This window comes from Bison bison, unplaced genomic scaffold, assembly GCF_000754665.1.
Source record: "Bison bison bison isolate TAMUID 2011002044 unplaced genomic scaffold, Bison_UMD1.0 scf7180017864304, whole genome shotgun sequence".
NCBI lineage: Eukaryota > Metazoa > Chordata > Mammalia > Artiodactyla > Bovidae > Bison > Bison bison.
The window spans coordinates 9,910,036-9,935,834 of NW_011494876.1; the positions used below are offsets into that span (position 1 = coordinate 9,910,036).

Consider the following 25,799-nt stretch of genomic DNA (forward strand, 5'->3'; position numbering starts at 1 on the left):
AAACCATAGACTTGACTAGACGGACCTTTGTTGGCAAAGTAATGTCTCTGCTTTTGAATATGCTATCTAGGTTAGTCATAACTTTCCTTCCAAGGAGTAAGCGTCTTTTAATTAATAGAAGCAAGGTCAGATGCTGTAAAGAGCAATATTGCATAGGAACCTGGAATGTCAGGTCCATGAATCAAAGCAAATTGGAAATGGTCAAACAAGAGATGGCAAGAGTGAATGTCGACATTCTAGGAATAAGCGAACTCAAATGGACTAGAATGGGTGAATTTAACTCAGATGACCATTATATCTACTACTGTGGACAGGAATCCCTCAGAAGAAATGGAGTAGCCGTCATGGTCAACAAAAGAGTCCGTAATGCAGTACTTGGATGCAATCTCAAAAACGACAGAATGATCTCTGTTTGTTTCCAAGGCAAACCATTCAATATCACAGTAATCCAAGTCTATGCCCCAACTAGTAACTCTGAAGAAGCTGAAGTTGAATGGTTCTATGAAGACCTACAAGACCTTTTAGAACTAATACCCAAAAAAGATGTCCTTTTCATTATAGGGGACTGGAATGCAAAAGTAGGAAGTCAAGAAACACCTGGAGTAATAGACAAATTTGGCCTTGGAATACGGAATGAAGCAGGGCAAAGGCTAATAGAGTTCTGCCAAGAGAATGCACTGGTCCTAACAAACTCCCTCTTCCAACAAGACAAGAGAAGACTCTACACATGGACATCACCAGATGGTCAACACTGAGATCAGATTGATTATGTTCTTTGCAGCCAAAGATGGAGAAGCTCTATACAGTCAACAAAGACAAGACCGGGAGCTGACTGTGGCTCAGATCATGAACTCCTTATTACCAAATTCAGTCTTAAATTGAAGAAAGTAGGGAAAACTACTAGACCATTCAGGTATGATCTAAATCAAAATACATTTTAGTCCTCATCATATGCCTTAGTGATGTCGAGATGGTATATTTGTAGCCATAGAGAAAGATGGGTAAGAATTAAGGTTTGTGTACAATTAAACCCACTGCCCTCTGATTCCCTTGGTCAGGAGGGTATGACAGTGATCTGTCTGCCTTGGAAATGCTGATTGATATTTGGGAGCTTGTTTCCTTCATGAGCTGTGCCCACTTTTAAGCAAAGAATTGTGTTGGGTGCAAAATTCATTTCCTTTTCATGCTTCTTGTGGTTAAATGATGAATGTGAAATCATGGGAGGTGTTAATCAGATAGAATATGGGAAAGAATAACTCTTGGATTTCTAGTCTTTCCTGACTGAGAGAGACGGTTTATCAAAATGGCAAATAACTATTTGGCCAGAAGTTCAAAAACCCATCTTGAGTACCTTCCGTGTGTCAGACATTGCGCTAATCAAGAATTATCTCTTTTAATCTTGGCAGTACCTCCATGATCCAAGTGTTATTTCTCAAAATGAGGAAATTAGCACTTAGAGAAGTTAAGGAACTTGCCTGTGTGTCTTAGTTTAGCTTCTCCCAGAAAGACAGAAGCTTTCTAGAATACTTATCTTGGTATTCTAGTACAAGTAATTGTTTGGGACACACAGGGAATACCAGTAGGCGAACATGGATGTAAGATAGGGAGGAGAAGGCAGCCGTTAGCTGGGATGTTATTCAGCAAGTTACTACAGTGATGACTGGAGTTTAATCTTACAAGGAAACTCTGAAGAATAGTGTAAAACACTTGTCTGCGTATGATCTCATGTAGGGTTGAGGAAACAGGGGTGTATAACCACCAACTTCTGTCGGTTGCTTTTTCTTTCCTTTTAGAGAATTTATTTTTTATTGTGGTAAAATACACATAATGTTTATCATTTAAACCATCTTTAAGGGTCCAGTTCTGTCATATTCAGTCCATTCACAGTTTTGTGTAATTATAACCACTCTCGATCTCCAGAATTTTTTTATCATCGCAAACTGAAACTCTGTGCCCATTAAACAATGACTCCCCATTGCCTCCTGCCCCCAGCCCTTGGCAACCACTATTCTACTGTCTGCCTGTATGAATCTGATTATTCTAGTTACCTTCTATAAGTGGAATCATGCAATATTTGTCTTTTTGTGTCTGGCTTACATCTCTTAGCTTAATGTTTTCAAGACTCATCCATGCTATGGCATGTATTGAAGTTTCCTTCCTTTTTAAGGATAAATAATAGTCCATTGTATTTATATACTACATTTTGTTTATCTGTGTATCTGTCAATGGACATTTGGTTTGTTTCTACATTTTTGCTATTATGAGTAATGTATCTATGAACATTAGTGTATAGTTATTTGTCAGTTTTTAAAAAAAATAATTTTATTTATTTATTTTTGGCTGTGCTGATTCTTTGTTCCTGTGCAGTTCTTTCTCTAGATTCGACAAGTGGGGGCTACTCTGTAGCTGCAACATGCCGGCTTCTCATTGCAGTGGCTTCTCTTGTAGCAGAGCACAGGCTCTAGGGCACTCAGGCTTCAGTAGTTGTGGCTCCCAGGCTCTAGAGTACAGGCTCAATAGTTATGGAACATGGATTTAGTTGCTCTGCAGCATGTGGGATCTTCCTGGATTAGGGATTGAGCCCATGTCTCCTGCACTGGCAGGCAGATTCTTTACCACTGAGCCACTAGGGAAGCCCCTGTCAATTGTTTTTAAGAGTGGTTAATTCCCTGGCACTTACGTCCCACCCCTTGCAAAAGTAGAATAGTTTTCCAGGGTTCAAAAGAGTCCCTCAGCAGAGATGCTGATGTTGGCTGTGTGAAGTCCTTTGGGGCACTCTAAAATGTTCAAGTCAGAGGGACGTTAGTGGGGCACTTAAAGGCATTTGTTACAAGGTCTTTACCCAAGTAAGTAGAAAAGCTAGAATTTGAATTCTGGACTCTTGACTCAAAGCCCTTGCTTTTAACTGCTCTACACTGAGTGCTGTTATAAGTGTAATAGTACTGAGATTTGAAGATGAATGAGATGTGGTTATTGCCTTCAAGCACCTATCAGAGTTGAATCATCTGTTTTGCAAAATGCTGCAGGGAAGACAGTGGCATCATATGGGGCAATTTCGAACTCATAGATCCATTGTAATTGGAATCACAGGTAGCAGATGTATGGGTCCCCTTTCTCCTGACATCCAGTGGGGATGCATTCCTGGGCCAGGCATGACTGGACTCTTCATGGGGCTCTGCTTCGGGGCAGGCACTCACACATGTGCTGACCACGGAGTCATGAGTTTCCTTCCATGCCCATTGATGCAACTACATTACCTCAGCAGGATTTATCCTCCTTTGAGCCTTTCTAATAATTATCTTCATCTTGATGTCCAAGCATAAGGAGCACCTATTTGTTAGGGAAGAAATCAAGGCCCAAGAATGATAAAGAGAATACATTTAGAGGCAGTTAAAATGGTTGGTTCTGTGTATCTGTCTGAAAAAAAATCATTTACAAATGCTTTGCATTTATCTAGAGATCTAACATGAGACATTTTGTCCCTGAAAAGATGACATTAGATTGGTACTGTGGCAAAAGGAGAAAAGAAATGAGAGATCAATCAGTGAGGAAATGTTACTCTGTATTTTAACCTAAATATTAAATATTTTGTTTTAGTACTGCATTTGAGGGAGCTGGATGTGTTAGTCAGATATTGTCAAGTTACACTGAGATAACAACTCTGTATCACGGTGGCTTACTTCTGTCTCTTGGGTACTGCATGGGTCTACCCCACATTGTCTTTATTCTGGGGCTCAAGCTGAAGGAGTGGTCCCTTCCTTGAAGGAGCTCTTCTCATGGTTCAGTTCAGTGGTTGTCATGTCTGACTCTTTGTGACCCCATGGACTGCAGCTTGCCAGGCTTCCCTGTCCATCACCAACTCCCAGAGCTTACTCAGACTTATGTTCATTGAGTCAGTGATGCCACCGAACCATCTCCATCCTCTGACATCCCCTTCTCCTCCTGCCTTCAATCTTTCCCAGCATCAGGGTCTTTTCCAGTGAGTCAGTTCTTTGCATCAGTGGCCAAAGTATTGGAGTTTCAGCTTCAGCATCAGTCCTTCCAATGAATATTTAGGACTGATTTCCTTTAGGATGGACTGGATGAATCTTCTTTCAGTCCAAGGGACTCTCAAGAGTCTTCTCCAACACCACAGTTCAAAAGCATCAATTCTTCGGTGCTTAGCTTTCTTCACAGTCCAGCTTCTTAGTCTTTTGGCTAAGATCAACTGTGTTCTCATGGTAGAGAAGGAAAAAACAACGGTTTACTCACAAGATGGCTCTTATAGCTTCTATTTGGATGTGGCATGTGTCATTTCAGCTCACATTACATTCTTTAGAACCAGTCACATGGCCAGGCCTTGTGTCAATGGGGTAAGAAAGATTCTCCCCCAAAGGGAGGGAGAGACTCTAGAGATGAACTGACTAGATAGGGACAGTGACTACTTTGAACAAATGAGGCATTTTGCTGCACTGGCTAAAATTTTATCTCATGTGCAAATTGCTTAGTAGCGTTTTAAACCATCTAATCTTTTTAGATCCCTTGCAACATATTTAATATTGTTTTTCTTCTTTTACTCATAAGGAAGAAACATACTGTACATAATGTTCTAGTTTTCTTCCCAGGATCCATGTAAAACCACCTATGTAGCTAGTATTATTTTTCCTAATAATTGAAGCAATTGTTACTGTCTTTTCAAGAACTGATCATAGAGATTGAAGGGACCATTGAGACTCAGAATCTGAATGCTGTTTATAGTCATTTGTGAAATGAATAGAGAACAAAGGACTAATTATTGACAACATGATGATCATCTTTTAAGAAATGAATACAGTGTGTCTGTAGTTACTATTGACGATGATGAGGGTTGTTGTACTGATATTTATCAAGTCTCAGGCACTGTGCTGAGCACTTACACTTTTTCTGATTTAGTTATGACTCACTTTCTTTCAGAGAAGGCAATGGCACCCCACTCCAGTACTCTTGCCTGGAAAATCCCATGGGTGGAGGAGCCTGGTAGGCTGCAGCCCAAGGGGTCGCAAAGAGTCGGACACGACTGAGCGACTTCACTTTCACTTTTCACTTTCATGCATTGGAGAAGGAAATGGCAACCCACTCCAGTGTTCTTGCTTGGAGAATCCCAGGGACGGGGGAGCCTGGTTGGCTGCCGTGTATGGGGTCGCACAGAGTCAGACACGACTGAAGCGACCTAGCAGCAGCAGTAGCAGCACTTCCTTTTTGTGAAGTAACTCTTGTCACTCCTGAGGCCATTGTTACTTATTGAGATACTAGGGCTCAGAGAGGTTTGTTAACTAACTCAAGGTTAAACAGATGATAAGTATGAGTTTCAGAACTCAAGCCTGGTATGTGTTTCATCACTTACCCAAGGTTTCTCAAAGTTAGATGAGATCCCTTTTAAAGAAAGTCATTTCTTGTAGAACTCCAGGGTTGACTTAAGTTATTGTTATTGTAATGACACCTTTAATGGTATAAGCATAAAACTGGTAAGGTTTTTTTTCTAAGCTCCTACATCTTTATAAAACTTAAATCAATTTAGAAATTAAGTACACTTCATGTTGCTAATTCAAATTAACAACATTAATATAACCACATTAACTAAATTGCTGCTTATAACTGGAATATGATGCCAACTATTCTGGGCAGGCTCCTTGGCAGTCATCTGGTCTACCCTGCTGTGTGCTGAGTGATGACTCAATTCTCCCACCGTATTCACAATATCCAACTTGCGCGAAACTTTGCTTCATGCTGAGGAACTTGACATCCATTACCTTTCATTGGGTAAGGACACATCAGTTAGATTTCCAAGTCCATCTTCTTTCTTTCACTTTGACCCATGGTGATTCCTTAGGGTATAGCTTGTTGCTCAAATGCAATGGGCATGGCTGCTGTGATGATCAAGAATATCCTTCTATTATTTATTTTTAGATTATTGAAATAAAAACAACCTTAAGTTCTCAGGAGATTTGTAAATTCTTTAATATAGACAACTATGGATGTGCCCCCTCCTTCTTAGTTTTTGCTCAGGTTAAAAACTGGATTTTCTCTCTCTGGTACCATTCTGTCTTTCTTTTATAGGATTTTCTCCCTCTGGTACCATTCTGTCTTTCTTTTATAGGATTTTCTCCATATGAGACCACACCCTGTCACTACCTGAAAGGTTCTCTCATCTATTTCCAATGCTCACAGCACCTGGCAGCCTTTCACAGTAACTGGAGTTTCTTATGTAAACCTGAATAAAGGGGCTATGGTTCCCTTTTGAAATGGAGGAATTTGAGTTTCTTGAAGATCAGAAATCATATTACAGATTTGTTCTTGAAATATCTGTTGAATAGATTTAAACTATGCTGCGTGATTTCCCTTTTAATGTATTTTGTTGGATAAGTCTAGCCTTGTCTATGCACTAAGGGTTTTAACTTGATGACTTAATGCAGTAACTGACTCTTATTCATTACAATTTCACTTTTTAGAGTGGTTCCTGAATGCTATTAAACACTCTGAACTTGGGCCTTGCTGAAGCCTCATGTGACTCCTCTGTGATGATCAGTCATATTTTTCAGAGACCCCAGAGTTAGCATATAACATTTTTTCTGTATCTTTTTTCCAGAATACATAGATGAATGCTTGTCTCGTCTGCCCATTTAAGCTGTTTCCCATCCCTTCCTATTGATTGTGGTATTTTTTTTTGGAATAGTTTACAATCTTTGCTAAAAATGTTCCTTGTGTATATGATTATGTGTATATTTTTTCCAGTAAAAGGCTATGTAGACATAATCCTAACATGTTGATTTTAAATGTAGAAAATTTTTGTGTGATTGGATGTTTAGGGGCAAAGAGGTAGAGTTGTTGTTCTTCTACCTTTCTGTCATTTTCTCTGAAACATCTGTTAGTTGACAGATTGAGGATTTTTTTTAGTGTAAGACCCAATAATTCCTGAAAAAAATTTTTTTTTTTTTGGTAAGTACACTATAGCTAGAGCTTTGCCAATTGACATTTTACGTTTGCAGATTAAAGGAAATGCACAGATGTTTTAAAAATGAATCTAAAAACCTTATTTATCTCTTCAGTGCAATCAACTTAATTTGTTACATTTATGAAACTTTATGAAGCAATGAAAATGTTGTTATAATCAGCATATTATATTAACCATAATTATTTTCTTAAAATTTGATTTAACATCTCAAATTATTTTACTTTTACTGATTGTTGCTTGGGATTTTGCTATATTTTAAACTTGTGGATATAGCTGTGTAGTACCTAGTGGTCTGTTCCTGTAACAAAAGTTTTTAGGTGCTCCAGATTTTAAATTTAATCCCTTAGAAGAAATTGATAATGTTTCAAATTAAAAGAAAAATGGTCCATGGAAAGTACAATTAATTAATACTTGGTAAACAGAGTCCTTACCTTGTAGTATAGAATGTAGTCAGCCTTTCACTTCAGCACCTTATTGTGAAATACAGCCAAGGCAGCTGAACATGTAATCATGCTAAATCTGCACATGGAAAATAGCAATTATAAAATGAGTTTGGGGGAACTAAAGGAGAGAGTCGTGATATGTGGATGAGAGTGTCTGAGTTGCAGAGAGCTTCTTGGAAATGATGAGAAAGTATTTTTTAAAATCTCTGCTACATCAAGCTAGGCTTTTTGTTCCCCTCAGTTCATGTCATTGTGGTAAAGAGGAAATGGCTTATTATTCAGTTCAGTCACTCAGTTGTGTTCAACTTTTTGAGACCCCATGCCAGTCTTCCCTGTCCATCACCAACTCCCGGAGCTTGTCCATTGAGTTGGTGATACCATCCAACCATCTCCTCCTCTATCGTCCCTGTCTCCTCCCACTTTCAATCTTTCCCAGCATCAGGGTCTTTTCCAAGGAGTCAGTTTCCAGGACTGATTTCCTTTAGGATGGACTGGTTTGATCTCCTTGCAGTCCAAGGGAATCTCAAGAGTCTTCTCCAACATCACAGGTCAAAAGCATCAATTCTTTGGTGCTCAGCTTTCTTTATAGTCCAACTCTTACATTCATACATGGCTACTGGAAAAACCATAGCTTTGATTAGATGGACCTTTGTTGGCAACCCTATGAACAGTATGAAAAGGCTTATTATTAGGACTTTCAATACTTACATGTATGTGTGTATGTGTGTGTGTGTGTATATACATACATATATATATATATATATATATATATATATATAGGGTTGTAGCCTTCACATAATGGGAACATGTCTATTTTTCTTTCCAGTTTTAAAAAATGTTTGATGTCTTAAGCATTTTTGAATAGAGAGCCAAGTTTGACTCTGGAATGTCTAACCAGGCAAGCTTAGTGGGCTGAGAATTCTAAGACAACTTTCAGGTTCAAAACCACTGTGCCCTGTTCTGGTAGCCTTAGGCTGATCAAAGTTAACTTTTATTGAGTATTAGCTCTGTGCTGGACGTTGTACTAATAATTACTTTTCTTCTATCATCTTTAATTTTTCCCAAATCACTATGGACAATACTGTTATTATACTCATTTTACAGATAAGAAAAATAAAGATTGGCAGACTAAAGAAATATACTTAAAGCTGAACATTAAGAAATTAGAGATAGGATTCCCCATGGGTCTAATTTTGAGGTCCTCTCTTTCCTTTTTTAAAATACTATGTCTCACCTCTCTGGCTACAATTACAGAATTATTGCATTAAATGCCATGGAAGTGATTTCAATCATATGATAAGAGTTCATAATATATATTCTTTCAAATATTCAAAAACTGTTTTATGTATCTTCTGTGTACCCTTAGCTCTGGGAAGGACGAGCACCTGCATAGGACCTGAGGCTTTAGAGGGTCCACTGTGGCCCTCATCTTCCTGCATGTTCCCCATGGGGGAGGGGTCTGTAGGGCCACATGGAGGTTCCCACCTGGAACCTCTGCCTGGCATTCCAGAGTCAGCTCTGGGTACATACAGGCCTGGTACCTCCACTGCTTAAGTGAACCTGAGTGGTCGTCCAAGGTCTGCTTGGATTTCTTTGCCAAAGTCTTTCCTTCTGAGGACAAACCACTGTGTACACTGTTAGGCCTAGAGTTGCTGCTGTTCTTGTTCAGTCCCTAAGTCATGTCTGACTCTTCGTGATCCTTGGCAGCAGCATGCGAGGCTTCCCTGTCCTTCACTATCTCCTGGAGCTTGCTCAAACTCACGTCCATCGAGTCAGTGATGCCATCCAACCATCTCACCCTCTGTCATCCCCTTCTCCTGCTGCCTTTCTCAGCATCAAGTGACTCATTTCTATGAGTCACTTCTTCACATCAGGTGGCCAAAGTATTGGAGCTTCAGCTTCAGCATCAGTCCTTCCAGTCAATACTCAGGATTGATTTTCTTGAGAATTGACTGGTTTGATCTCCTTCCTGTCCAAGGGACTCTCAAGAGTCTTCTCTAGCACCAGTTTGAAAGCATCAATTCTTCAGTACTCAGCCTTCTTTATAGTCCAATCCTTACATCTGTACATGAGTACTGAAAAAACCATAGCTGAGGGGTACCTATTTGTGAAAGTATAGACCATGTGTCAGGAAGCTACTGCCTGTGGGTTAAGTGTACGTAACACATGTTTTTATAAATAAAGTTTTATTCAAACACACCTACACTCATTTGATCACAAATTGTCTGTGACTGCTTTTGTGCTGAAATGGCAGAGTGAATAGTTGTGACAGAGAACAAATGGCCCATAAAGCCTAAAATATTTACTATCTGGTCTTTTTAAAGAAAAGTTTGCTGGCCCCTGGTATAGACAGAGCTAGGTTAGTGTACAGTCTGTGGAGTTCACATGTGTGAGGCCTCTGGGGGTGGTTGAGCCAGGAATGGGGCAAGAAGGCTGTTGGCTGGGGGAACACATGCCTCTTGTCATCATGTTTTGGCCAAAGCTCTGAAGAGACCAGGAATTCTAAGTTCAAAATTTATCTTCTGTATCTTTATATTTGTCATGGTAAGAAGATAAAATTAATTTTATTTACTAGTTTTTTTATCTCAATTTATAACTATAAAATATATAGACATATGGTACTTGAATTTCTGTTTGTACTCTTGCCCTGGGTCCCACAAATGTTAAAACAAATGTTAAGCCCAGGGTACAGTGTAGGGGTTTATAGTAGGAAGGTCGAGAGACTCCAACAAAGAATCACACAAATTAATATGGAATTATAATGTGGGAAGTGCTTTAGGTCATATATGGATTATATGAAATAATATAATATACTCAGAAACCTTGCTTCAATTTTCCTTTGTCCAGAGGAAACAAAAACCGCTAGAACCCACCCGCCAGCTTAGCTGGAAGTTCTAGGTCTTTCCACTAGGGTTCCTCCCATCTCTCTCCATTTTTCCTCATCTTCCTGCTTGACCCCTATCGCAGGATTACAGTGCCCTGAAGTGAGGGGGAAACGGGTATAAATCCAAGCCCAGAGATGTGTTGTCCCACCGTTACGCCACGTGATTGCACCTTTGTGCCACAAAGTGCTGCTGGTGAGACTGGCCTTTCTCAGATGGAAGATGCTGTGGGTCCCTCTATGATGACCACTGTATGGTCGCACGAGGGAAGGCTGATCCTGTCTCCCAGGGCCAAGCTCAGCCACTGGTGGGCCGTGCATGGTGCAGCAGATGGTGTTGGTGTCCCACCCTCATCTCCTCAGCACTCGTGGCCTATGTTGGAACATGAGAGCTTTTTCTTGGTCTCCATGATGTAGCACAGACTGGGAGTGCCAGGGCAGCAGCCCTCTGCCTTTAAAGAGGTATACCAAGAGGCAGGTTCTGCACTGTCTCTTGGAGCTCTTTCAGCAGAATTGAACCCAGTTGTCTGTAGCAGAAACTTCCTTGAAGATGCACCCTGTATTGGCTTCCTTCACTTCTTTGTCTTAGCATCAAACTCTCCCTTCAATATTCCCTGGGATTACCTTCTGCATCCCAATCCTTGTCTCATTGTCTGCTGTTGGGAACCCTGCTAGGAGACATGGACTTACATGGACTCCTCCTGACTTACAGCCCCACCTCATGCACAGGGTTGTGCCCCACCGCACAGGCTCTGCTTGGCATGGCAGGATCTCAAGGAGCTTTCTGTCTCACCCACTTGCTTGTCCATACAAACTTCTCCATGACTCCTGGGTCACTTGAGTCCCAGTCACCAACATGGACTGTCTGTTATCTTGAAGAAATTACTTTATTTCTGGAAACTCTAGTCTTATTTGCAACCATTTTTGTCTCCTCACAGAGATCTCACATATTCTGAATCCTAGGAATCATGACTTGGGTGTCAATGACTTTCTTCCCTGAAGGCTCCAGAATCTTTTGTACATATCCTCTTCTTAATGGCTTATTTTGTAAACCAAGGATCTGAGGAGGTGCAGCCTTGGTTGGGTTACAAAAGGCTTTCTTATACCTTACCTAAAAGATCCAGGCTACTTGGTCACCCTATTTAGTTGAAGCAAGAGAGACACTCAGACAACCATTGCAGGGAAGATGAAGTCAGCTTCTCTTATTAAAAAAAAAAAAGTCTTTCATATCATAAGAAAAAGCACTATACTTTGAGACAAGATAGCTGAGAGACCTGATTTGGATGGGATAGACCTTGTGGATGGGTATCCTGTTGTATTCTGTGATCAAAACGATGGAGAGGAATTAGCCCAGCAAAGAGGACAACATGTATGAAGGTTCTGAGACTGGAAGGGACTTGATGCATCTGAGCAACAGAGAGAAGACCCAGGCAGAGTCAGTGAAGAAAGTGGCAAGAAAGGATGCTGGAACAAGATCCTGAGAGGCCTCAGACCATGGGAAGGATTTTGGTCTTTGTCTAAAAGCACTGGGAAGCTTGGAAGGGGTTTAAGTGAGTAAGGGAAGACATTTTTTGATCAGAATTGTTCCTTAAAATGGTTTAGCTCATGTGTGAGAAATAAAATGGAGGAGTTTTAGGAAAGGGGAGATGCTTTAGGAGGGTATGGGAGAGCTTAGGCAGTGATGTTGATGCAACAGGGTGGTGATAATAGAAGTGGAAATAAGAAATAAAGAGATTGAGAGATATTTTAGAGGTAGAATTGATAGGATTTGGTGATGGACTTGAAGCAGGTGATAAAGGAGAGCAAATTTTTATTTAAGATCTTTTAAATGAGTAGATGGAGAAGGCAATGGCACCCCACTCCTATACTTTTGCCTAGAAAATCCCATGGACGGAGGAGCCTGGTGGGCTGCAGTCCATGGGGTCACTAGAGTTGGACACGACTGAGCGACTTCACTTTCACTTTTCACTTCCATGCATTGGAGAAGGAAATGGCAACCTACTCCAGTGTTCTTGTCTGGAGAATCCCAAGGACGGGAAGCCTGGTGGGCTGCCGTCTATGGGATCGCACAGGGTCGGACATGACTGAAGCGACTTAGCAGCAGCAGCAAATGAGTAGAAGCGGTAAAATTTAAATGCCTGTAGGGGCAAACATGAAAAGAAGGAATCAGCCTGTTAAAAGGTAATAGGGAATGGAGGGGAACTGTGGCCAACTGGAAGATTCATGTCCATTCTTGAAGAGACGGCTGCTGGTTGGCTCTGACCAGTTGTTGGCATGTAAGGAAGCAGACCTGACATTGTCAGATTTTCAGATTTTTGAGGAGAAGCTAGAGTCTGGTTTTAATGTGAAAGGACCATTTCTGTTTATGTCGGCAACTAGATCAGAATTGAAGAACTGAAGAACACCGTACTAGTTATATATTGCACACGTGCAGGCGGCATCTGGCTCCTGGGCAGCCACTTCCTCCAGAAAGGTTTTAGAATTAACCGTAGTCTGTGACACAAAGTATTTTAAAAGTTAGGGTTGCCAATAAGAAAAAAAAAAAAAAGGATACTTTAAGTTGGGATAAATCTTGGGAGATCGTGATGATCTCAGCTCACATGGTCTGTCAGCAGGGCTCAGGTGATGGGCTGAGGCTGAGATCTGCAGAAATAAACTTAACCTAATTTAGAGCAGATAGCAGGAAGTGACTTTTTCTTAAAATAGACCATTCTAGACCATGATAGTCTAAGATACTTGAGTTAGACCGGAATCAAGGCTCTTTCCATCTTTTCCCCCTGGGCTTATAGTTCAAGAGTCCTTAAACCTTTTGAGAGTGAGTGGATGAGTGTTTATTTTATTTATGAATCCATATGCAATTGGAGAAAGAATTCATATAGGTTCATAAAACCTGTACAGTTTTTTATTTTAGTGTTTGAAGCCTAAATGGAACCTACCTTTGCACTTCAGATTTTATTCATAAGGTGCTTTTAAAGTGAAAGGTGTGCAATTAATTTCTTATTACATTCAGCAATATTTGTCTGTTTCTATGTCCAGTTTGATCTAATTTATCCTTAAGATTGTACATCATAAATATATAAGAAAGCATGTATTTTTTTAAAAATTAACTTTTATTGGAGTATAGTTGCTTTACAATGTTGTGTTTGCTTCTGCTGTACAAGAAAGTGAATTAGCTGTACATATACATATATCTCTTCCTTTTTGGATTTCCTTACCATTCAGGTCACCACAGAACACTGAGTAGAGTTCCCTGAGCTATACAGTAGGTTCTCATTAATTATCTATCTTATGCATACTGTCAATCCCAATCTCTGAATTTCCCCCCCCTTCCCCTCCTTGATATCCATACATTTGTTCTCTACATCTGTGCCTCTATTAGTGTTTAGAAAGAAGGTGTTTTTGAGAATTTACAAGAAAGCTCAATGATTGGGCCTATCTTGGCTTCATAATAGTATTTAAAACAGTAAGATCTTAACTGCTACCTCATTTTCTGTAATGTATTTATAGGTGGTTGCAAAAGCATAGAAATGGTTTTCTTGAAGTCAGTAAAGGGTAACAGGAGTCCTTGCATTATTGATTACTGAGTAGAGTTGATCTTGCTATTTCTCAGAGATTCATTTTTTAGAACTGAAAAAAATGGGATAGATGAGAATTAGGAGATGGCAACCAAAAAAAAAACCCAACTGTCAAAACATGTACCTAAAAATATATCAGGAGACTTAAACACATCTGGGCTGAGGGATTTGGAAATGACTCAGAACAGGAAGGAATCACGAGACTTAGGAGGACTTGAAGCCATGGGAATTTGCCTTTGCTTTACCTTGTCAGTTCAGTTCAACTCTCAGGCGTATCCGACTCTTTGTGACCCCATGGACTGCAGCACGCCAGGCTTCTCTGTCCATCCCTAACTCCCGGAGCTTGCTCAAACTCATGTCCATTAAGTCAGTGATGTCATCCAACCATCTTGTCTTCTGTCATCCCCTTCTCCTCCTGCCTTCAATCTTTCCCAGCATCAGGGACTTTTCCAGAGTCAGTTCTTCGTATCAAAAGTATTGGAGTTTCAATTTCAGCATCTGTCCTTCCAATGAATATTCAGGAATGATTTCCTTCAGGATGGATAGGTTGGATCTCCTTGCAGTCCAAGGGACCTTTAAGACTCTTCTCCAACACCACAGTTCAAAAGCATCAATTCTTCGGTGCTTAGCCTTCTTCACAGTCCAACTCTCACATCCATACATGACTACTGGACAAACCGTAGTTTTGACTAGATGGACCTTTGTTGGCAAAGTAATGTCTCTGCTTTTGAATATGCTGTCTAGGTTGGTCACAGCTTTTCTTCCAAGGAGCAAGCGTCTTTTAATTTCATGGCTGCTGTCACCATCTGCAATGATTTTGGAGCCCAAGACAATAAAGTTTGTCACTGTTTCCATTGTTTCCCCATCTATTTGCCATGAAGTGATGGGACCAGATGCCATGATCTTCATTTTTTGAATGTTGAATTTTAAGTCAGTTTTTTCACTCTCCTCTTTCACTTTCATCAAGAGGCTCTATAGTTCCTCTTCACTTTCTGCCATAAGGGTGGTGTCATCTGAGTATCTGAGGTTATTGATATTTCTCCTGGCAATCTTGATTCCAGCTTGTATTCATCCAGCCCAGCATTTTGGATGATGTGTTCTGCATATAAGTTAAATAAGAAGGGTGACAATATACAGCCTTGACGTACTCCTTTCCCAACTTGGAACCAGTCCATTATTCGATGTCTGGTTCTAACTGTTGCTTCTTGACCTGGATAGTGATTTCTCAGGAGGCAGGTCAGGTAGTCTGGTATTCCCATCTCTTTCGGAATTTTCCACAGTTTATTGTGATCCACACAGTCAAAGGCTTTGGCATAGTCAATAAAGCAGAAGTAAATGTTTTTCTGGAACTCGCTTGCTTTTTTAGTGATCCAATGGATGTTGACAATTTGATCCCTGGTTCCTCTGCCTTTTCTAAATCTAGCTTGAACATCTGGAAGTTCACAGTTCACATACTGTTGAAGCCTGGCTTGGAGAATTTTGAGCATTATTTTGCTAGCGTGTGAGATGAGTGCAATTGTGTTGTAGTTTGAACATTCTATGGCATTGCCTTTTTTTGGGATTGGAATGAAAATTGACCTTTTCCCGTCCTGTGGCCACTGCTGAGTTTTCCAAATTTGCTGACATACTGAGTGCAGCACTTTCACAGCATCATCTTTTAGGATTTGAAATAGCTCGACTGGAATTCTATCATCTCCACTAGCTTTGTTTGTAGTGATGCTTCCTAAGGCCCACTTGACTTTGCATTCCAGGATGTCTGGCTCTAGGTGAGTGATCATACCATTGTGGTTGCTGCTGCTGCTAAGTCACTCCAGTCATGTCCGACTCTGTGTGACCTCATAGACGGCAGCCCACCAGGCTCCCCGTCCCTGGGATTCTCCAGGCAAGAACACTGGAGTGGGTTGCCATTTCCTTCTCCAATGCATGAAAGTGAAAAGTGAAAGTAAAGTCGTTATGTTGTGCCCTTAGCGACCCCATGGACTGCAGCCTACCAGGCTCCTCCATCCATGGAAGTTTCCAGGCAAGAGTACTGGTTATCTGGGTCATAAAGATCTTTTTTGTATAGCTCTTCTGTGTTCTTGCCATCTCTTCTTAATATCTTCTGCTTCTGTTAGGTCCATACCATTTTTGTCCTTTTTTGTGTCCATCTTTGCATGAAATATTCCCTTGGTATCTCTAACCTTCTTGAAGAGATCTCTAGTCTTTCCCATTCTATTGTTTTCCTCTGTTTCTTTGCACTGATCACTGAGGAAGGCTTTCTTGTCTCTCTTTGCTACTCTTTGGAACTCTGGATTCAGATGGGTATATCTTTCCTTTTCTCCTTTGCCTTTTGCTTCTCTTCTTTTCACAGCTATTTGTAAGGCCACTTCAGACAACCATTTTTCCTTTTTGCATTTCTTTTTCTTGGGGATGGTCTTGATCACTGCCTCCTGTACAGTGTCACAAAACTCCGTCCATAGTTCTTCAGGCACTCTGTCAGATCTAATCCCTTGAATCTATTTGTCACTTCCATTGTATAATCATAAGGGATTTGATTTAGGTCATACCTGAATGGTCTAGTAGTTTTCCCTACTTTCTTCAATTTAAGTCTGAATTTGGCAATAAGGAGCTCATGATCTGAGCCACAGTCAGCCCCTGGTCTTGTTTTTGCTGACTGTATAGAGTTTCTCAATCTTGGGCTACAAAGACTATAATCAATCTGATTTCAGTGTTGACCATCTGGTGATGTCCATGTGTAGAGTCGTCTCTTGTATTGGTGGAAGAGGGTGTTTGCTATGACCAGTGCATTCTCTTGGCAGAACTCTGTTAGCCTTTGCCCTGCTTCATTCACTGCAAGGCCAAACTTACCTGTTACTCCAGGTATCTCTTGACTTCCTACTTTTCCGTTCCAGTCTCCTATGATGAAAATGACATCTTTTTTGGGGTGTTAGTTCTAGAAGGTCTTGTAGGTTTTCATAGAACCGTTCAACTTAAGCTTCTTCGGCAGTAGTGGTTGGGGCATAGACTTGGATTATTGTGATATTGAATGGCTTGTCTTGGAAACAAACAGAGATCATTCTGTTGTTTTTGTGATTGCACCCAGGTACTGTATTTCAGACTTTTTTGTTGACTATGAGGGCTACTCCATTTTTTCTAAGGGATTCTTGCCCACAGTAGTAGATATAATGGTCATCTGAATTAAATTTGCCCATTCCAGTAGATTTTAGTTCACTGATTCCTAAATTGTCGATGTTCATTCTTTCCATCTCCTGTTTGACTACTTCCAATTTATCTTGTCAACTGGGCCTTTTTGTAATCTGCAAAATCTACACCGCTTTGTGTGCTTTGGAGTTAGTAATGAAATGGTTCCAGGAAGCCATCCTGCTCTTTGTAAATTTGGTGGAAGAGACTAATTCCAAAATAAAGCATTGGGCCTAGGTTGCTAATTAAAATTTACTGTTAAGAAAGAGATGTATAGGGATAAAAAAATTATTCTGTTACCGTTTTAATGTTCTCTGGAGTTCCTGTTTGGTTCCATGAGTTATATGGTATTATACAAAATGCTTCTTGTCTGTAGTGACCTTGATGTAAGAAACATCAACCGATTTCCTCACATCTTACATGCACCGCCTGCTGACGACTGACTTGAGTTCTTTTTAAAATTCTCATTTCTTTGTTGTGTGAAAAATAAATACAGAATTATATTAATTTCTTTTGCTAGAGGATTAAAACTCCAAACAGTCATTCGCTTGATCTTCTGTATTTCTCAAGAGGTCATTTCTGAGCCTTTTGGGTAAGTTTCATGTCCATGCCCTGCAAGCAGTGCCTAATTCCTGTCACCATCTTCCCCTCCAACTTTGTTAGATATGAGATGAAGAAAATGTTGAGAAAGTCTCCTCTCGTGTGTAAACTTCCCATAGACAGGAGATGTGTCTGTTTCAATCACTGCTTTATCCCCAGCTTTCAAGAGTGGGAATTAAGCTGGTGGTTAAAATATAATTATTGCATGAATAAAGTGGAATGTTCAGTGAATTCAGGTATTTGGAAGGGAAAAGGGATTCTCTTGTCACATAAATTTGGTAATTGATTTATACCTTACATTTTCAGTTTTGTTTATTTAAAAAAATTGTTTTGCCTGTACTGTGTGGCATGTGGGATCTTAGTTCTCTGACAAGGGGTCAAATGTGCACTCTCTACAATGGGAGCAGGGAGTTGTAAGCACTTGACTGGCAGGGAAGTTCCTCAGTTCTAGTCACAACCCAGCTTGGTGTCCTAAAGTGTCTGAGACACCTTGGTGTACAATCAAAACCCCATTAAGCCTTGTTTATCTGAACAGGCAAGTGCTGTTGAAGAGCACTGACCTAAAGCAGAGCTACTGTAGCACATTAATGGTGCTTAATAAATACTTTTCAAGGTTTATTTACTAAATATGTGGTGATCCTGAGTTGGGTAATTCAGAGACTTTTAGCAGCCTCAAGAGATGATAGCTTCTGTGCTGAGTTGAGAATAAAGACTAGAGGCTGTAGAGGAAAGATATCCAAGGGTGAGAGGGTCTGAGTGTAAATTGTGTTAACATTTCTGAAGGGAGTTTTGATGTGGGTATCAAGAGCCTTTAAATTTCAATCTTGTAATGTTACTTCTAGAACCTTATCCTAGGGGAGTAATAAGAGATGTAGGCAAAGCTTTCTCTATCAGAATACTGACTGAGATATTTTAAAATTTTAAAAAGAAATTAAGTGTCCCAGTGAGCCAATTCACTGGAAAAGACCCTAAAGCTGGGAAAGATTGAAGGTAAAAGGAGAAGGGGACGGCAGAGAATGAGATGATTAGATAGCATGTCATACTCAATGGGCATGAATTTGAGCAAATTTTGGGAGATAGTGGAAGACAGGAGACTTTGGCATGCTGCAGTGCATGGGGTTGCAGAGTTGGACATGACTCAGTGACTGAACAACAACGTGTCCCAGCGTGTCTCATAATAGGTGGTTAGTTGAGGAAATGATTGGATAGCCGTTCAATGAAACACTAAGTGACTGTTTCAGTTCTTTTGCTATGTAAAAACCACCAAAACCCTTCAAGCTCAGAAGGTTTTAAACAAGAATGAATTATTTCCTGTCGCTACATGGATTGACTGAGTGGTCCTTCGTGTTGCACAGTGTTCGCTGTCACTCACGCACTGATTTCAGATGGCAGCTGGGCTGGGCTGGAAGGTGCGAGGCGGCTGTCTTACCAGGCCGGCATCTTAGTGCTGGCTGTTGGCTGGGTTACTTGTGCTTTCCTTCTTATGATCTCTCTCCATGTCGTATCTCATCTTCCAGGGCCTTTCTGTGATGTTTCTTTTTTCAGTTACAACTCTGCTTTTGAAGAGAGCAAAATCAGAAGCTGCTAGGTCTCTTCCAGGCCAGGCCCAGAGCTGGAACAGTGTCACTTCTGCAGCATCTGAATGCGATATGAATTCTATCTGAAATTATATAAATACACACAATAGGAATCGGAAACAACACCATAGAGGTTGTCTATGAAAGACAAAATTGAGGGTGTTTTCATTTTCTTCTGTATGCATATATGAATTTAAATTTTTTCTATAAACTTTTATTAGCTGTTTTAAAAATTAAGGAAACTAATCATTTATTGGGCCATTTAGAAAGTGTCAAAGGTTAGGAGATATATATGTTGTATTCTGTGATCCCAATGCCATAAAATTAAGACTACAAAGTTTTAACCCAAAACATCTATCTACTTTGACATTTAAATGTATCCTGAATATTTCCTAGAATAGAAAAAATTTCAAAAGAAAAATAGCAAGATGTTTACAGAAGGATTTTATGCATAAAACATCTAGCCAGTATGTGTAATCTTATATGCATTTGTCAGAAAACATGACTGAAGATAAATGAACATTTACTGCAAAATGGCAAATATAACAAAAATAAACACATAGGAAATAGAAATTACTATTAAGGATAAAGAGATATCGATGAAATGGGAGACAAACTATAGTAAAACGTATCAGTAGAACATAGACAAGCATTTGTCATGTTGTCATCAAGAGAAACAGAAAAATATAAGCAACATTAGGAATGCGATGGAGACATAATTTGAAGAGATTTTAAAATTTTGAAGGAAGAATTATACAGAACAATACTAGGAAGACTGAAAAATCTCAATACAACAGACTGTTCCTGAAGAAATATTTTAATGATCATTGACGCAAAATAGGTAACAAGTCTGAATAGATCAGTAAGCATAGTAAAAAGTTAGAAGATAACAACTAAGTATGTTTAATTTTATGGGTGTGTTCTACCAAACATTTCAGGAATAGAGAAGTTTCATATTATGCTATTTGAGGCTATATGAAAAATGGAAAACTTTTCAATCCATTCTATGACACTAAACTGCTGATACTAAATGTAGAAAAAGAGTATTCAAATATTTAAACAAAGAAACATTATTTCAAGCAAGTTAATATATCTGTGCATGTTATATGTTATGTGTGTGTTGTGTGTTTCTAAAAGGAAATCTTTTTGTTTGTTGGTGGTTGCAATTCTCTGAAGCCTTGGCCAGCTGAGCTGGTAATGTTACTGAAGATTAAATCTGTGTGGGTGTAAATTTTACTGAATTTGGATTGGGACTTCAAACCTAGCTAGAGACCTCAGAAATGTCAGCCTCTAGACACAAGAGAAGATAGAGAAGGGCAAGTCAGATTTCATTACTTCTTCTTGGAAGATAATATCTGTAAGTGGTGGCTTACTGTACTGTAAGTCACTTCAGTCGTGTCCGACTCTGGGCGACCCCATAGACGGCAGCCCACTAGGCTTCCCCATCCCTGGGATTCTCAAAGCAAGAACACTGGAGTGGGTTGCCGTTTCCTTCTCCAATACATGAAAGTGAAAAGTGAAAGTGAAGTCACTCAGTTGCGTCTGACTCTTAGCGACCTCATGGACTGCAGCCTACCAGGCTCCTCTGTCCATGGGATTTTCCAGGCAAGAGTACTGGAGTGGGGTGCCATTGCCTTCTCCGAAGTGGTGGCTTAGCTAGGGCCTAAGTTCTAAGCATAGCAAAAATAACAATTAATTTAACTACTGAAACTATAGAAGGAAACATTATTTTCTTAAGTTGATAGTGATGAATACTTAAGTTAAGAGAAAAGAAAGACCTCAAATAGATAGCCTAACTTTATATCTCAAGGAACTGGCAAAAGCACAAACTAACCTCCAAGTTACTAGGAGGAGGAAAATAACAAAGATCAGAGTTGAAATGAATAGAGATTAAAAAAGACAATGGAAAATGTAGAAAATTTAGAACATGCAAATAAACAAAAGGAAGAAAATGAAAACCATTTGAACCCAATCACTGTTAACATTTCAACATGTGTTGTTCCAGTCTTCTCTGCAAGTTAGTGTGTACGCATGTATGTTTTAAAATGTGAATCGGCCATAAAAAATTTTTTTAGTCTACTTACCCCCACTACTAGTATGTCATGAGCGTCTTTCTATCTCATTAAATATTCATGTAATGGTCACATTATTCTAACTTCTGTCTGTCTCTCTCTCATCATTTATGTAACTGAATTCCTATTGTTGGGCCTGTTGACTCACCTGTTTTTTTTTTTTTTTAAAACATATTATTTGTGCAAAAGGTTTAGATACAAAATGATTTTTGTATGTTTTCAAGGAAACCAAAATTAAGCTTTGAGCAACATAGAGATTTGAAATTAAGTTCACTAGTTAGAAACAGGTGTATAACTCTTTGGAGGGACTTTTTAGGGAAAGAAGAAGCCTATATGCAAAGTATTTCTTTATGCTATATGTGAGGAGTCTCTTGAGCATAAATGACAGATACTCTGATTAGAATTGACTGTAGCAAAAAATAAAATTTATTGGTGAATGTATCGCGATCTGTTGCCTTAGTAATGCTCCAAAACAACCAGCCACAAAACATCAGTGACATACTAAGACATTTTTATATTGTCTATGAGTGTATGGGGCCCTCTGGATCTCAGCTGGACTTGCTCATGCACCTGTGGTCAGCCACTGGGTGGCTAGGCAGCTCTGCTGATCTTGGCTGGGCTTGCTCAAGTGTCTGGGGGGTTGGTTGGCTATTGGCTAGGAAAAAAAAAAACTTCCCTGTTGGCTCAGACAGTAAAGCATCTGCCTACAATGCAGGAGATCCGGGTTCAATCCCTGGGTTGGGAAGATCTGGAGAAGGAAATGGCAACCCACTCCAGTATTCTTGCCTGGAAAATCCCATGGATGTAGGAGCCTGGTAGGCTACAGTCCATGGGATCACAAAGAGTTGGACACTACTGAGCAACTGCATTCTCACTCACAGGACATCTTGACTCTGTATTTCTCATCTTTCAGCAGGCTAGGGTGGGCATGTTTTAAAATTTCTGTGGCAGAAGAAAATGAATGAGAAGGTAAACACATAAGTGCTATTGCAGGCTTCACATTTACTATCACCTTTTGACCAAAGCAAGTCACATGACTGAACCCAGAGTCAGATTGGGAGGGCACAGCCAAGGACTCAGATAGAGGAAGGGTATAGAGTTGGGACCATTAACGTAGTTAGTCTGCCTGGCATGTGTAGCTATAATGGCCTAGGGATAGATGTGGCTTCAGTAACTGCTGGGTGCAGAGTATCGGATGATGTCATCTGGTTTGATTTCATACCGTTCAAAGATTGGCTCTGCTTTCCTCTTCATTAGCTTCACTCTCAGGAAAGCACTTTCCACATGGTAGTACTCAGAAACTCTATCTTGAAAGCATATAATTCTAGCTGGAAAAGAGTTTATCTTTCCCAGTTATTCCAGCAAAAGTCATGATGATATGGACTGATTTTGAATGACTGTGGGTCACGTGCCCATCCCTAAACCAGCTGTCATGTCTGGGGGACGAAATGTGATGATCAGCCAGGTCTGGGTCATGTTCTTACCACTGGCATCCTCCAGGATAGAGTAAAGAGAGTCAGCCTTACCTAAACCTAATGAATTGTGGGTAGAGATTTGGAAATAATTTCTCTGAGAAAAATGGAGAGTATTACCAGGAACTGGGGGGGGCAGTGGGGAGTGGAGGGAGAATGAATGATATGCAGGTAAAATAAAAGATGACTTCTATAATGCTATTAATGTACTTATCTCACTGATACTACCAACAAAAACTATTTATTGACTATTCTATGCTAGGTATCAAACTGGGTGTTTTAAAAACATTATCTTACATATTTCTTACAGTACTGATTTAGGTAATTTTACCCACATTTTATGGATCAGAGAAAGGAAGCACATAGCAGACAGTTTGCCACAGTCACTCAGCTTGTCAGCGTTAAAGTGGATATTTGAACCTCAGTTGGCTTCTCTCCAAAAATCTGTGGTCTCTGTGTCTAAAAGCTGAAGAAAAAGAAAGTACACTAAACATACCCTAAGAGGAAGAACAGGAAGCCAAGATGCACCCATTAAGACCATTTGGATCTTAGCATTGGAGGATAATCACAATCTTGTAGCCCTGGCTACATAAATCTGCCCCAAAGTACTTGCATAACCATGGAGTGAAGTGAAGTGTTAGTTGCTCAGTCATGTAGGACTCTTTGTGAACCCATGGACTGTAGCCTGCCAGGCTCCTCCATCCAAGGAATTCTCCAGGCAAAAATACTGGTGTGGGTAACCATTCCCTTCTCCAGGGGATCTCTCCAGGAGAGAGACGGGACTGTGATCTTCTCTGGTGAGAGCGTTTAGGATTTGGCAGTATGTATAGGAGACTTGTTGGTTTGAGCCACCTCTTTTCTTCTAACTTCAAGATGGCCAATACGTTCCAACTCATGTGTCTGTATCAGTTGGTTGGTAAACTGTTTAGGATGTTGTGTTGATAAGAGTCCTGAATTTAGTGGGAAAGAAGATTGTGATGGATTAGTGATGTCTGCAATGGGTACAGGAAGGGAGGTGACAACCTATTTGACTATTAGTTGACATTCTTGGAAACAAGATATCAGAGTCACTGTCAGGCCACTTGTATATGAGGGTCATGTGCCTCAGATGGAGTATTTTATAGTTAAGATCTCTATGATACAGAATTCTATGGTGATTTTTCTGGAGGCCCCAACTATCACTTAGCACAGACCAAAATGCAAAGTTTCATTTTCCTAAGGAAAAATGAGCTTCTTTTTTGCTCTAAGAACTTTTGACCTTGCTTGGGTGCATGATGGGGGAAATCTACAAAATGTTTAAATGTTCTTAGTAAAGTTTGGGGTCCTTGCTATTTTTAAATAAGCATAGGTTTGACTATTATCTATCATTCTTATCATCAATCTATCATCTATATGTACACACACACACACACATATACACACATATTTTTGAAATATAATGCTGTTAATGGTCAGAGTTCTAAATAAATTTATTTTTGATTTTTTTTTCCCTCACTTTTCAGATCTCTGTTTGGATGCATTTTCCAGTACAGACTATGAAAAGAATGTGGTGAAAATTCTGGCCAACGGTGGAAACATTGGCTTAATCTCCAGCTTAATATAGCATTCCTTCTCTTCTGTAGCACCTCATAAGAAAAGAAAAATGTATGGAAGTGCAAGAACAATCACCAATCTGGAAGGTAGCCCTTCCAGATCACCTCGTTTGCCACGGTCTCCTCGTCTGGGCCACCGAAGAACAAGTAGTGGGGGAGGTGGAGGAACAGGCAAGACTCTGTCCATGGAGAATATCCAGTCCCTTAATGCAGCCTATGCTACATCTGGACCCATGTATCTGAGCGATCATGAGGGGGTGGCTTCAACAACTTACCCAAAGGGCACTATGACTCTGGGAAGGGCCACAAATCGAGCTGTATATGGAGGCCGGGTCACAGCTATGGGGAGTAGTCCCAATATTGCCTCTGCTGGACTTTCCCACACAGATGTCCTTTCATACACGGATCAACATGGCGGTCTGACCAGCTCATCCCATCATCACCACCACCAGGTCCCCTCCATGTTGAGGCAGGTAAGAGATAGCACCATGTTAGACCTTCAGGCCCAGCTCAAGGAACTTCAGAGAGAGAATGACCTCCTACGAAAAGAGCTCGACATCAAGGATAGCAAGTTGGGATCTTCCATGAACAGTATCAAGACCTTCTGGAGTCCTGAGCTCAAGAAGGAGAGAGTCTTGAGGAAAGAAGAGGCAGCTCGGATGTCTGTCCTCAAGGAGCAGATGAGGGTTTCCCATGAAGAAAATCAGGTAGGTTATGACTCATGTCAATGTTTTCAGCCTTGGTTTCTCACTGAGTAGTTGATGCTTTGCAGATGGTACCATGGCCTGTACAGGGGGAAGTTCGTCATCATCAAGAAACCTATGGCTTAGTACATGTTTGACATGAAGACTACAAGACAGTATAGGAAAGATAAAGTTACAGCTTGTGATCTGCTTATTTGCCAATAACCCTTTCACATTGTTGCAGAAGAAGGGGAACCACACCTCAATGGCTAACTTTTATACTTGGTTAATTTTGTTTTCTTTTTCAGTAGTCCCAAAAGCAGCTCAGATGTGCTTCCCCCTGAATAGAAGAAGAGTATACACTTTAAAAACAACATTTAGAAGGCTACATCTGACTGGTGAATTGATTTTTTTTTTTTTTTTTGATGCACCAGCAACATTATTTCCTTCTAGAATGAGGGAAGTTGGTTCACTAAATAGCAAACTGAAAAATATTAAATGGGATCCGATAGGATGGATTTGATATTATGTTAGAGAAACATGATAAATTTTAACCTAGTCTTTCTACTTTTATCCATTCAGTACTAATTAAACATCTAACTATGTGCAGGGCACATTCGTACTCTCTTTTGGTCCATCATCCATGTCATAGCAAAATTAGTTTTCCCAGTGTCTACTTGTAGTTATGCCGTTCCCCTGCTTTAAAGCTGTCAATAATTACTCGTTGCCTCCAGAATGAAGTATACCTCTGACT

General features: G+C 40.1%; 1 protein-coding gene across 1 annotated transcript in view; it reads left to right on the forward strand.

Moving 5' to 3' along the window:
• ERC2 (ELKS/RAB6-interacting/CAST family member 2) overlaps nt 1–25,799 on the forward strand; it is an 882,456-nt gene that overhangs the window by 15,211 nt on the left and 841,446 nt on the right. Inside the window, exon 2 of the mRNA XM_010851669.1 lies at nt 24,273–25,069. Coding sequence (XP_010849971.1) covers nt 24,413–25,069 — 657 coding nt within the window. The 5' untranslated portion in view covers nt 24,273–24,412. The remainder of the gene's footprint in view (nt 1–24,272; nt 25,070–25,799) is intronic.